Consider the following 12,693-nt stretch of genomic DNA (forward strand, 5'->3'; position numbering starts at 1 on the left):
TGGAGGGAGCTTATCTGACTCGGAGTCGGAAGGAATGGAATAAATTCCTGTAACATCCCATAAAAATAATTATCGGAAGTTCTTCGGAACTTGTTGGAGTCCGAGCCGGAGTCAGATAAAATTTATTTTGAGGCTTAATTTATTATGGTCTTTTGGTGTAAAAAAAATGTAAATAAATTATAATTATAAGTGTTTGAGCCATTTTGAGCCCAAAAATGAAATAAAACCCATGTTTATTATTTTAAGGCAAAATTGACCATAACTCCCTTGTGGTTTCGAAACTCAACGTAAATTTTCCCTCTACTTTAAAAATTGCATGACGTCCCCTTATACTTTAAAAAGTGTTACATGAAACCACTTTGTGGTTTCGAAACTCAGCATAAATCCCCATTTTACTTTAAAAAATTGCATGACGCTCACTTATACTTTAAAAAATATTACATAAAACCCCCATGTCATGCAAAACATATAGATAGAAAATTATCTTCTTATCACATGAGGAAAGTTTCATGGTGGTGGGGTTTCATGCAACGTTTTTTTAAAGTATAAGGGGGTACCGTGCAATTTTTAAAGTACGGGGAGATTTTACGCTGAATTTCGAAACCACAGGGGAGTTATAAGCAATTTTACCTTATTTTAAACATTGAGAGAATAAAGAGAGATTGACAACAAGTAACTTCTCTCTTTTCAGCTAGTCGCCGGAGCCACCTCAACCATCTTCTTCTTTTTTCTTGAAGGTGTTCTTCCCAAAATCTTCTTCATTTGGTCTTTTTTTTTAAGGTAAGTGAAATTAATTTTAAATAAATGATATGTTATAATTTCGGCGGTAGCTACAGTGCTGAATAGCACACAGTTTTCTAGCAAACAACATATGGTAATGTTAGTGTGTAATGTTCCCGGAGTTGGGCCGATGCTAGGCCAATTCTAGTGGATGAGCTGGTGTCAGACCATTCGAGGTTGAATATAGGTTAAATGGATTGAATAGACTACTCATGTCAATAATATGCATATTTTTTTTCGGGAACTCTACTGAAAGAACTCTAGAGTAGTCTCCTAGGGTGCGGGTAAGTGAGAATAGAAACGCACTGGAAGGACTTGTGTTGACTTATGGAGCCAGTATGCAATCCCGATCCCGATATGTGCGGCTTGCGGGCCGGAATGTTATACCAGCACACGCTATAATTATGAACAAACACATATCATTATTACAAATATAAAATATTTAATAAGTAAGGTATTTAATAAAATATTTACTTTGTAATTGGACGTCCAAAATAGAAATATGTATACTTTCTAGTTGGACGGAGGGAGTATTATTTAGTATTAAAATAAAATTATATTTTCTTTGTTCAATCACAAATGATTTTTTCTTTGTCTCCATAAAGATACTTTCTTTTAATTTTTAGTATATATATTTATCTAAACATACTTAATAAATATAAATTAATTTAATTAAATTTATAACAATATTACACATGGATTCATTCAAAATCCTTTTATTTTTATTTTTATTTTTAATAAATAAATATTTTTATTTATATTTAAAATTTTTATTTTTTATAAAATTAATTTTAAATTAATTATAAATAAATATATTTTTTTATTTATTTATATTACAAAATTGTTTTGTATTTTTTAATATTAATTATTATATTAAAATATAATTTAAATAAAAAAATAAAAATATATTTATTAGTCTCTTTGTAATACTAATAAAATAATATTTTTAAAATAAATTATTTAAATATAAAAATATTAAAATAATATAAAAATCAAATTACGGGACGGAACAAATATAATAATCTCGAAAGGTATGTGACCCGGGACGGACGGATGGAGCATTATAATTAGCCGAATGGAAATATCATCATACTTAAACGCTCAGCTCACCTATCTCACACAAATCTTATGAACTGATCTCACGTCCTTCCTTCTCCGCCGCGCCGTGCCGTCGAACGCACAACCGAGATCGGAAGTCTTCATTCATGGCGAATCCCAGCCCGCTGAAGGCCGTAACCCTTACTCACGTCCGATACCAGCGCGGGGATCAGCTCGGCCATTTCCTCGCCTGGATTTCTCTTATTCCAGTCTTCATCAGCCTCGGCGGCTTCGTCTCCCACTGCATCTTCCGCCGCGAGCTGCAAGGCCTCTTCTTCGCGATCGGTCTATTGATCTCTCAATTCGTGAACGAAGTCATCAAGACGTCCGTACAGCAAGCCCGCCCCGAGACCTGTGCCCTACTCGAAATGTGCGATTCGCACGGCTGGCCTTCGAGCCACGCTCAGTACATGTTCTTCTTTGCGGTTTACCTGACGCTCCTCACTCACTATAGAATCGGTTCCCTATTTCGGACTCAGATGGGGATTGTGTTCCTTTTGGTTTGGCCATCGACGGTTTTGACTATGTATTCTAGGGTTTATTTGGGGTACCATACCGTCGCCCAGGTATTCGCCGGTGCGGCGCTCGGGGCAGCCCTAGGCGGCGCGTGGTTTTGGGTGGTGAACAAATCTGTCCGGTGCCATTTTCCGGCGATTGAGGAGAGTGCATTTGGGAGATTCTTCTATTTGAAAGACACATCACATATCCCCAATGTGTTGAAATTCGAGTACGAGAACGCCAGAGCAGCAAGAAAACATGTATCCTACAAGCGATCTGATTAATGGATGGATCGATCACTTGATCCCTAGGTATATACTCAATTCTCTAGCATTCTGAGGTTTCCAAGCATCGAATCTTTGCTATCTACCTCTTTGATTATCCTGATTTTAGGTCTATGGAACATAGTATTGACATTGACAAGCAAACTGGTTGAATTTGCAATTTGTTTCTCTTGTTAATTGCCTGAAGATCATTTCTGAATTGGGATTCTGGTAGATTTAACATCAAGCAATGGCTATTTGCATTTCGAAAATTTTTCTTAGTTAAGTAATGGCTTTGTCTTCCGAATTGTGTTATGGTGTTGTAAATATATGGAATGACTGTGTATTAAAGCTTTCTGATAATCCTATTATCTCAAAGTGAGTCCATGCCGAAAATGTTGTCTAGAACAATACATGTTAAGGGAACTAATATCCGTTCGTGGCTACTTGTCTTACTGGTGAACATACTGAGAAGTGAGCATTAGTTTTCTGCAGAAAGTAGTGTCCATGGAAATTAGGCATCTTAGGGTGTGTTTGTTTGTAGGTTTTAGTTTTTGGGTTTGGATTTTTGAATAGTAAAAAGTTGAATTTGAATAGTTGTTTGATGTGATATAAATAGAGATTGATGTGATTTTTGAATGTAAATTTAATTTATAGTATAATATAAAAAAAATTTAATTGTTTGATGTGATATTTTTTTAGGAAAAAAGAATCTGAGTAAAACCCACGAAAGAACACAACTTAGTTTCATTATTTTGATGACTTATATGATCATTGTCGTATTGGTTGGCCTTGAAATCGTTAGAATGCAAGGAATGCCATTGGCAGTGAAGTTATGTTATTCCCATAATTTTTCTAGTTTGAATACGATAGATACAAGCAATGCTGAAGGTTTCGGAGTGTTGTTATAATCTAGGATGGTTGTATTCCAAGTTCTAACGGTAGTATAATGCAGAAAATTTGGTTTGAGTTTGGTATTTAAATAATGTATGATGAGATGTTTTGTGCGAAAAAAGCAGAGTTCAAATAGTAGAAATTTGGGGTTTGAAGGCAAAAGAAACAAATGTACATTAGTTATAAACTTATCTGTTATTTTTCACCAATCTGAATAAGAGATTACATCGAAGAAGAGAACATATTCGTCGATAGGCATCTGTTAGCGGAAAGTAATGCCTAGCTTCTGCTCCTACTTACCATAATCTCTTACGCCATTTTTACTGCATATGATTATCGAATCTTTATCTTGTGATTAGCATATGAAGATTGAAATTTTAAATCCCATGTGGTAAACATGGTCTTAATGTGTTAATTTTGATATTCTTCCCTGATTGTTTCTTGTCAGGATTAGCAGCAAAGCTAACAAGAGGTTCTTGTTTGGATCTCTTAGAGCTAAACTTCAAGATGGATAATATAGCACATAATTATTTGGAGGCAATTATATTTGATTTAGACACGGTTTGCCCTTTCTTTTATTTTTTTTTTTGCCTTCTTAGATTCGGACACAGTTGGCATTGTTGTGAATGGTAACTGTAACTGTGGATCTTCATACATGCATACTCTCAGTATATCCAAAGTATTATATCATTGATTATATTACATTAAATATTATTTAATAAGAACAAAGTTAAAAACATAAATAGAGCCTAATTGCAATAGAGTGGATGGTATATTGTTTGCATTCTTTAGCATGTCTTTTATATGTATACCTATATATGAATAGGTTTGTTCATTTTGAGTATTTTTGAGACATTAATTTTTTTTTATATACATATTATAAAAGAAAGCTCCCTCCGTCCACAAACTAATGTCCTATTTTCCTATTTTGGGATGTCTAATTATTGTCCTATTTTCTTTTTTAAATACAAATTTTATATTTTTACCTTTCATTTATTTATTACTTTTTATTTCTTTCATACAATTAAAGGTAAATTTATCAATTTATAACAAAATGACAATCACCTTTGGAGAGGGAGTATAATATAGATACACATTAACCTATGTATATCCCGTTAACAAAGTATTTAGGGCACGCACGTTAGGCTGTTAGTCAAATCTTTTCTCAAAATTTGTTTATGCTTTCTTTTTTCTTAGGAAAATTGAAAAATTAGATATATCTAATAGTAGTAACAAGAAATTGTGTATTTCTTTTTTTACCAAACTCTAAAATTTTACTATTTGAATTATATGGTTCTTCGGCATCTTCAATCCTTCACTCTATTTTTTTTTGTTACTTCAAATTTTACTTTAAAAAGTATATTTTCTAAATATTCTTCTTTTATATTATTTTATATAAATTTTTATATTTATAAATTACATCATAGCTTTAGTTATTTTTACTTTATAATTCATACACATATAATTTATATTTTATTTAAATATTACATATATGAAAATTAATATTTATAATTAATAATTATTACAAATAAATAATTTGAAATAAATAATTAAATGCTATCAAGACAAATATGATATGATAATTAAACAAAGATAATATAATATTATTATGGATTCATCGGTTGTCATTTCCACTGATGGGGATGGTGCTTCTAAAATTTCTCCGATAAATGCACTGAGATCTCGTTCATCTTCTATTATCATATTGTGCATTATAATGCAAGCAGTGATAATATCATGCAAAATATATTTTTTGCCAAAATCGAATAGCTTCAGCAATTATATGTCACGTAATTGTAGAACTTCAAAAGCACGTTCAACATCTTTTGTACAAAACTTTTGTTTATGTGCAAAGAGTTTTTTTGGACCACGTGGATCACGAATAGTTGCATAAAAGTAGCCTACTTAAGATAAATACCATTAGTTAGATAATACCCCATATTGTATTATTTGCCTTGAAGGGTATAATATGCATAAGGAGCAATACCTAGAGCAAGATTTGAAAACAGGTGCGAGGATTCTAAAATATTAATATCATTATTGGCACCTGACATACCAAAATATGCATGCCAAATCCAAAGGTTATAATCAGCCACAACTTCGAGAATAATAGTCCGTAATCCACTACGAACCTGCGAAAGCTGTAGGACAATTTTTCCATTTCCAATGCATACAATTTAAACTGTCCAACATACCTGGAAAACCACGAGGTTCTCCAAGATGAAGCAACCTTGCAATATCATTAGCATTAGGATCAGTTGAAAAAATTTCAATGACGGCACGACAAAATCTTTTAATACTTTCAATTGTTGTTGAATCACCAATATTAATGTACTCATCAGTTGAATAGGTACACTATATGCTAACACTCGAAAAACAACAATTATCTTTTGTAAGGTTGATAAGCCAAGTCTACCAAGATCATCTCTTCGTTGTTGAAAATACGGATCATGATTTTTAACCGCATCAACAATACGAATAAACAAACTTTGAGACATTCGAAATTGTTGACGTAACATTTGTTCATTATATAAAGGATTATTTGAAAAATAATCATTATATAAATTACGATATGAACTTTCACGATCACAATTAATTACTCGATGACCTGAGATAAAGCCTCGATGGGTTGATTGAGAGGGATTGAGTAACTGTTCTAGGTAAACATTATTTTGCATCAGTATGGAGATTGTTGTTTCATCCTCTTGAAAGGACTTCATGAAAATTATACTCACTTTTTCATCATCTGACGATTAAGAATTACTCATGCTGAAGAAATAATATTGTTTTGATAAGTGAAATTATGTTTGATGAATAAACTTAGTTGAATCCCCAATAATTTATAGAATGAAAATTTTAGATAAAATATAATTATATGATAATTTTTTGGATAATATAAGATGAAGTGAAAATGAAGTCCAAACGAACGGTACAAATTGCTTTTGATATAGATAAGTAGATTTTTATAATTTATAGTATATAATATTTATTTGGATAATATAGATATCCATCCAACGGAAGAAATGAAGATGAAATCCAAATGAACGATCTTGATTGCTATGACATGGATAAGTAGATTTTTATAATTTATAATATATAATAATTATTTGGATAATATAGATATTCATCCAAATGAGGAAATGCAAATGAAATCCAAATGAACGGTTCGGATTACTTTAATATAGATAAGTAGATTTTTATGATATATATATAGTCAAATATAATATAAGTAATTGAGATTGGTCAAAAAAAATGTTTTGATCCAATGGTTAGGGTGTTGTGAAATTTAAATGAACGTTTGAGATTAAGTTTTTCAATGGATAAGATTTGACATCTATCTAAAATTTGTCTATAAATATATCTTTCCACTATTTGAATTATTGCACCAAAACAACTTACTTCTCATTCTAATATAACAAAAGTTTATTAAAACTCTTCCTCAAAATGTCCATTCGAGATGATGGTTATAGTTATGATGAAAGATGTGTTGTTATGCCAACATTATTTAGATATCTCGCAAGATCCAATTACCGAAAGACAGCAGTCCAGGGATCAATTTTGGAATCGAATCACTGATGCATACAACCAAACTAAAAATCTTGATTAGGAGATACGTAGTGCAAGATCTATACAAAATCGGATCCAAGACATGAAAAAAGCTATCCGAAAGTTACTTGTTTATATCAAGAAAATAAAAACCTTAAAATCCAAGCTTTAGAGATGGATATTATAAGTATTTTCTTAAATTTATTATTAATATATATATATATATAAATATAGTAAAAAAGATAAGTATTATTTCTGATTAAAATCAAACAAATGAGATAGTAACGAAGAAAGATGCAAGTTTAAAAAAAGTTTTAAATTTGATTATGTTTGAAATTTGTTAAAAAGATTTGAAAAATTTAATAATCACAACGGAGCTAGAAACCCATATAAAATATGTCGAAAAAATAATTCCACTTATGTATCATCATCGTCGGATAACACTGTTTTTGAATCTCTGAAAATTTATCATTTTCTATTAACTTAGACGATGATGACAGTGGATTAAATTTAAATTATAATGTTGGTGGGTCTTCATACGAGCGTCCCACAATAGAAGAAAAATAAAGATAAAGAAGATGCTCATGTTAGTAAAGTTAAAGAGCAAAATTCAATGGTTATGGAAATACTACAAAAATTGACTTTGCACGGACAAGAATTTTTGCAACTGGAACTAGAAAAATTAGTATTTAAGAGAATGATATACGAGGAAAAATTTTACTTAACGTGCTTATTACCGGTTCAAGAAAGATGAAATTTTTCATAAAAGAACAATGAAATTTTAGAAATCAAATCCACAGTCTTCTTCGAATAAGGTTTTCTTAATATTTCAGTGATATTGGTGGAGATGGAAATGCTGTATTCCTCCTTATTAAATTAGTGTATTTTAATATTTTGTGTAATTTGTATTTTATCAATGTAATATGTTTTTTTTTTTCATGCAATTTGTTTTATATAATTTGAATTCTATCAGTATAATATTTTATGTAATTTTCATCTTATGCAATGCTTTTGTATTTTAATTTTATTTGCAACCTAATTTTATAACATATATATTTTTTCAAGTTTAAATAAATTTAAATTTAAATACACATATATATTTTTGCTACCTAATTTTATAACATATACATTTTTTCAAGTTTAAATAAATTTAAATTTAAATATACATGTATATTTTATAATAATTATATTTTATAATAATTATACATACATATTATATAACTTTGTGAAAAATATATAAAATAATTATTTTTAAAATAAAAAATTATACATAAATTTTACAAAATAAAATTACACGTTACATTAAAAAAATAAAATTACATACCACTTTCAAAAAAATAAAATTATACTATATCACTTTTAAAAAATAAAATTACACATTATTTTTTTAAAAACATAAAATTATATCACTTTTCAAAAGTAACATTATATATCAATTTTAAAAATAAAATTGTACATTATTTTTAGAAAAAATAAAATTATACATCACTTTTAAAAATTAATATTATACATTATTTTTTTAAAAATAAAATTATATATAACTTTTTAAAATATAAAATTATATATTATCTTTTAAAAAAATAAAATTACACAATACACTAAAATATATATATATATATATAAATTACCACAAAATATCAGAAAAACTCCACGAGAAAAAATGGAGGGAAGGTGATAACATTGTACATAACTTTAAAAATGGGGGTTTGGGGGTGGGTTGGATCCCCTCCTTCTCCCCCTCATTTTTTGCACAACCGTTTTCGGTTTCGATGGAGTAATCTCGTTTTCGACTCCGGAGTAGAAAGTCATTTCGTTTTCGACTCCGTTTATATTCACCTTGAGTTTGATTAAAAAATTATAAACGGAGATGATTAATTGGAGTTGATCTTAAAAAAATATATATTTTTTTCTTCTTGATAAATTTTAATACCAAACCTAGGTGTGTTTCTTTTGATGAGTTTGAAAAAAAATTGGTTTGAGTTTAGTATAAAAATAATATTTGATGTGATGTTCTGTGAGAAGAAAAAATATATTTTTTTCGGAGAACACATAGTCTAAATAGTAAAATTTTGAAAAAATTGACTAAAGAAACATACCCATCAAATAAAAAAAATACACCAAAGTATCACACTTTCCCGAGTCCTTCTTTTACAATTTAATTTAATTTTTTTTTTCAAAATAATTATTAGATTTAATGTCTTATTAAAAAAATATGATAAAAATCACAATAGTTTATACAAAAAAAAAAAAAAAAAAATTGCATTCCCGAAAAAATCTCATTTTTCAATTATTCAACCATTTCATTTTACCAAGTTCAATGTTAGTTAGATAAGTAAATGTTTCACATGCAACAAGAAGATGTTGTTTGTAACAAATAGTTTTGTTAGTTGATTAATTGATGTGATCACGTTTTATTCATGAAATATTGTGGATTGGTATTAGTCTGGAATAAATTAAAAAAAACCAATTTTGTTAATTGGTTTGTAAGTAAGATCTGTTTCTAAAATATAATTCCGCTGGACGGCCCAACAGAACAAATAAGGCCTTAAACAAAAAAATCCCAAATAAAGAAGCGGGAAGCACGTGACGACGTAGTCACGTGCCCACACCACCGATCAGAGGAATCGGAGTCGCGAGACAGCGCTGAGAAATGGCAGCCCTTTCAATGTGAATAAATGCAAAAGCCTCAACAAGTTCAAACTCTCTCTCTCTCTCTCCCCTCCAACAAGCTCCTTCAAATCCCTTTTCCAGACATCTCGTTAAAATTTTGAATCGAATTCTTGATTTTGGTTTTGAATCAGTAAAGGGTCCCAATGTGGCAAATTATTGTAGCAGCTGCAGCAGCAGCAGGATCAGGAATTCTGGCAAAGAAATTGATGCACACTAATGAAGTTGAAAAGCCCAATGAAAAAGAAGTTCAATCTCCTCATCAACCTCAGCCAGAGGATTCAGACAAGAAACAGGTTACAGGTGAAGAAGATGGGAAGATCTTCAGATTCTCCAGTCCCCAAACAGGGAATAAGGGCTTGAAGAAGAAAGTTTGGAGTGGATACAAAGGGGTTAAGAGGGGACAAAGAATTGTTGGTGAGAAACATTCTACTTCAGGGGCGGATCAGACAGTCTCTGCCCCTGGGAAGAAAGTCTCTGTTTGTTTGAAGAAGAGAAGAACTGCTAAGATTGCATCTGGGAAATGTGAATCTTGTGCTTCAAAAGGTGAGAGAGATTATATAATGGAATATATTTTAAACAAGGTTTCGAGTGGAATGATGGTTACTTTTAATTGAGATTAGTGTGCTTTTTGGAGGTGACAATGGGGGCCAAGCATTGGGGTAGTGGGCTGTGTGTTTTTGGATGTTTTGAAGTTAGTTGGATTAAAAGTTTTCTATTAGAAAATATGTTGTAGATTGCTATGAGAGATAGGTGATTTGATTGTGTTTTTTAGGGGCAAAGAATATTTTTCTTTAGATTGAATACTGCGAAACACACTGTGTAGTTTATTTTGAGATTGAATAGGGAAGGACCCTACATTATGTTGGCTTTCTTGCACCTTTTGTAAATAGCTATCTTTGGGTTAAAGAAACTTCCTTTGAGATCTTGCAGTAGATAATTATCAACTTCCAAAAGTCATACTTCAGTCTCTGTGGTTGGAAATCATGATTAGTTGGGGCCACAGTGATGGTTATGAGTTAGTGGTAAATGCTACCTCAAGAACACGTCTTCACTTTGTTTGGTTGTTATATGTGGGGTAGTGATATTTTTAAATGTCTAGGAATTGTGATGGTGTGTGTGGTAATCATTTTCTTGTTGTTAAGAGTAGGTGAGGAAGAAGTCGAGCAACTTGAGCCCAACTTGATGTTCGTCTAGAAAACTTGAGGTTAAGTGTATCATTGTGAAGCTCTAACTCAGGTTAATGTCAAGATAGATCAATAAAGCGAAAGGCTCGAAAGGAACTAAAGAAAGAGGCTTGAACTTGAGTTTGAAACAAGATCGATCTTAAAGTTTACAGATGCTCTTGGATATAATTCAAACTTAGAACTTGTTATTCAAGTTCGATTATCCTGCTACTTGCACATAATACAATCTCATCCCTAGTAGCAACTAAAGAAGATTGCCATATATGATTGACAGTTCACTCAAATAGTCTCTATATGTTTTTGAGGCTTTGTTTGTATAGCTTTGGGCTTAAGCAGATTGGCTAATCCAAACTTGAGTTCTTCTCTGCTTCTCAGATAATTCTTTTGGTTGGGGAGTTGGGCTCGGACTAATGTACATGATGTCGGCTGGAAAAGCTGAAATTAGTAGATTGAACTCGGCGATGGAGGAGACCGGAAAGGTTGTACAAGAGCTAAAGGCTGAGATTTCAAGAAGGAGAAGCTTATGTAATAAAGATACTGAATATGAAGCTGGAGCAGATGCAAAAAGCTCCATAAATAAATGTACAGTGCCATCATTCGGTCCCTATGTTGAAGTCGGCGAATGTGGCAGCAGTGGTGTAACAGAAGACCAGCAGCCTAAGTTACCGGAAATGGATTGGTTGGAAGCAGAGCTTGAATCGGAAATACAAAAGCTCCCATGGTGTACTCAAGATGGCTTTGATTCGGAAGGAAGAGCTAATGCTGTTGAGGCAAGTTTTAGCCTTGACAACTAATGTTGTGTCATTACTAGGGGAGAGGTACAGTTTGGGAGCTTATATAGAATAACATTTTGTAATTTTTTCGTCCAGGTAGAAGGCTTGACGAAAAAACCACAGCAGGAGGACTACTCGGGCTCAAATTTGTACCAATACAACAAAGGAGTATTGCCTACGGAACTGGATAACAAATTGTGCCACGTGCTCATCGAGCAACAGGAAAGCCAAATAGCTGAACTGGAGACAGAGTTGCATCAGGCAACTTCAAGACTCCATGAGAAAGAATCAGAGCTTGAGTCGCTCAAGAATTGCGTCAAACGTCTCAGTGAATTCTCATTAGCTAGTGTCACCTCAGGCATGTAACACTCATTAGCTATTCATAAATTTTAGTCAATAGTTTCTAATCTATCATATGAAATTTCAGATGAAGAAAACGAGAACAAGGAAGATGTGAGAGGAAGCGATGAGGCCGAAAGGGCAACAAGGGATGAACCTACAAAAGTAACGGTTGGGATGAAGCGAGCAATGGGGGTGTGATCCACAACAATGTTCTTGTTCAACAAGTGCAAAGGAACTGATTTACATCTATGAATCTTGAATTGTAAGTATGAAGTAAGTTTACTCTTGATGCAGAGGTTGAACATCAAGCGGATCACTGATACTTTGAGTTTTACATACAGACCATAAGTTAATTGATTATCTGTATATATTAGTTTAATATATGCTACGGGGGAGCCTAAGATTATTTGGATCATGCTGACCAAATGATTGTCAACAATCAGCAAATAATCTTCGTGAAACTAATTTAATAGCTCAAAAGTCAACATGTTCTTGGAGTAACAACCATAGAGTGAGTGATACAGATTATTCTATTGCAACCTAGGCAGCCAATTTGTGACATTTTTAAAAAGTTGACAAATGGAAAAGAAGGCTGTATATATTGAAAGTATACATTTTTTCCAATCAAAGTTTAAGATTTATTTT

At 31.7% G+C, this 12,693-nt stretch overlaps 2 protein-coding genes across 2 annotated transcripts; both read left to right on the forward strand.

The window, feature by feature from the left end:
* The first annotated feature begins 1,850 nt into the window (after nucleotides 1–1,850).
* On the forward strand, nucleotides 1,851–4,294 carry LOC127266212 (lipid phosphate phosphatase gamma). Its single transcript, XM_051296370.1, has 2 exons — nucleotides 1,851–2,687; nucleotides 3,982–4,294. The coding sequence occupies exon 1, from the start codon at nucleotides 1,986–1,988 to the stop codon at nucleotides 2,658–2,660; it is 675 nt and encodes a 224-aa protein (XP_051152327.1). The 5' UTR covers nucleotides 1,851–1,985; the 3' UTR covers nucleotides 2,661–2,687; nucleotides 3,982–4,294.
* Nucleotides 4,295–9,785: 5,491 nt separating this feature from the next.
* Nucleotides 9,786–12,463, forward strand: LOC127266230 (uncharacterized). The gene is made up of 4 exons (XM_051296403.1): nucleotides 9,786–10,292; nucleotides 11,309–11,707; nucleotides 11,807–12,064; nucleotides 12,134–12,463. The coding sequence occupies exons 1-4, from the start codon at nucleotides 9,893–9,895 to the stop codon at nucleotides 12,244–12,246; spliced, it is 1,170 nt and encodes a 389-aa protein (XP_051152360.1). The 5' UTR covers nucleotides 9,786–9,892; the 3' UTR covers nucleotides 12,247–12,463.
* Nucleotides 12,464–12,693: the final 230 nt, after the last annotated feature.

The sequence above is a fragment of the Andrographis paniculata genome, unplaced genomic scaffold (assembly GCF_009805555.1).
Source record: "Andrographis paniculata isolate CXL003 unplaced genomic scaffold, ASM980555v1 Contig75END, whole genome shotgun sequence".
NCBI classification, from domain to species: Eukaryota; Viridiplantae; Streptophyta; class Magnoliopsida; order Lamiales; family Acanthaceae; genus Andrographis; species Andrographis paniculata.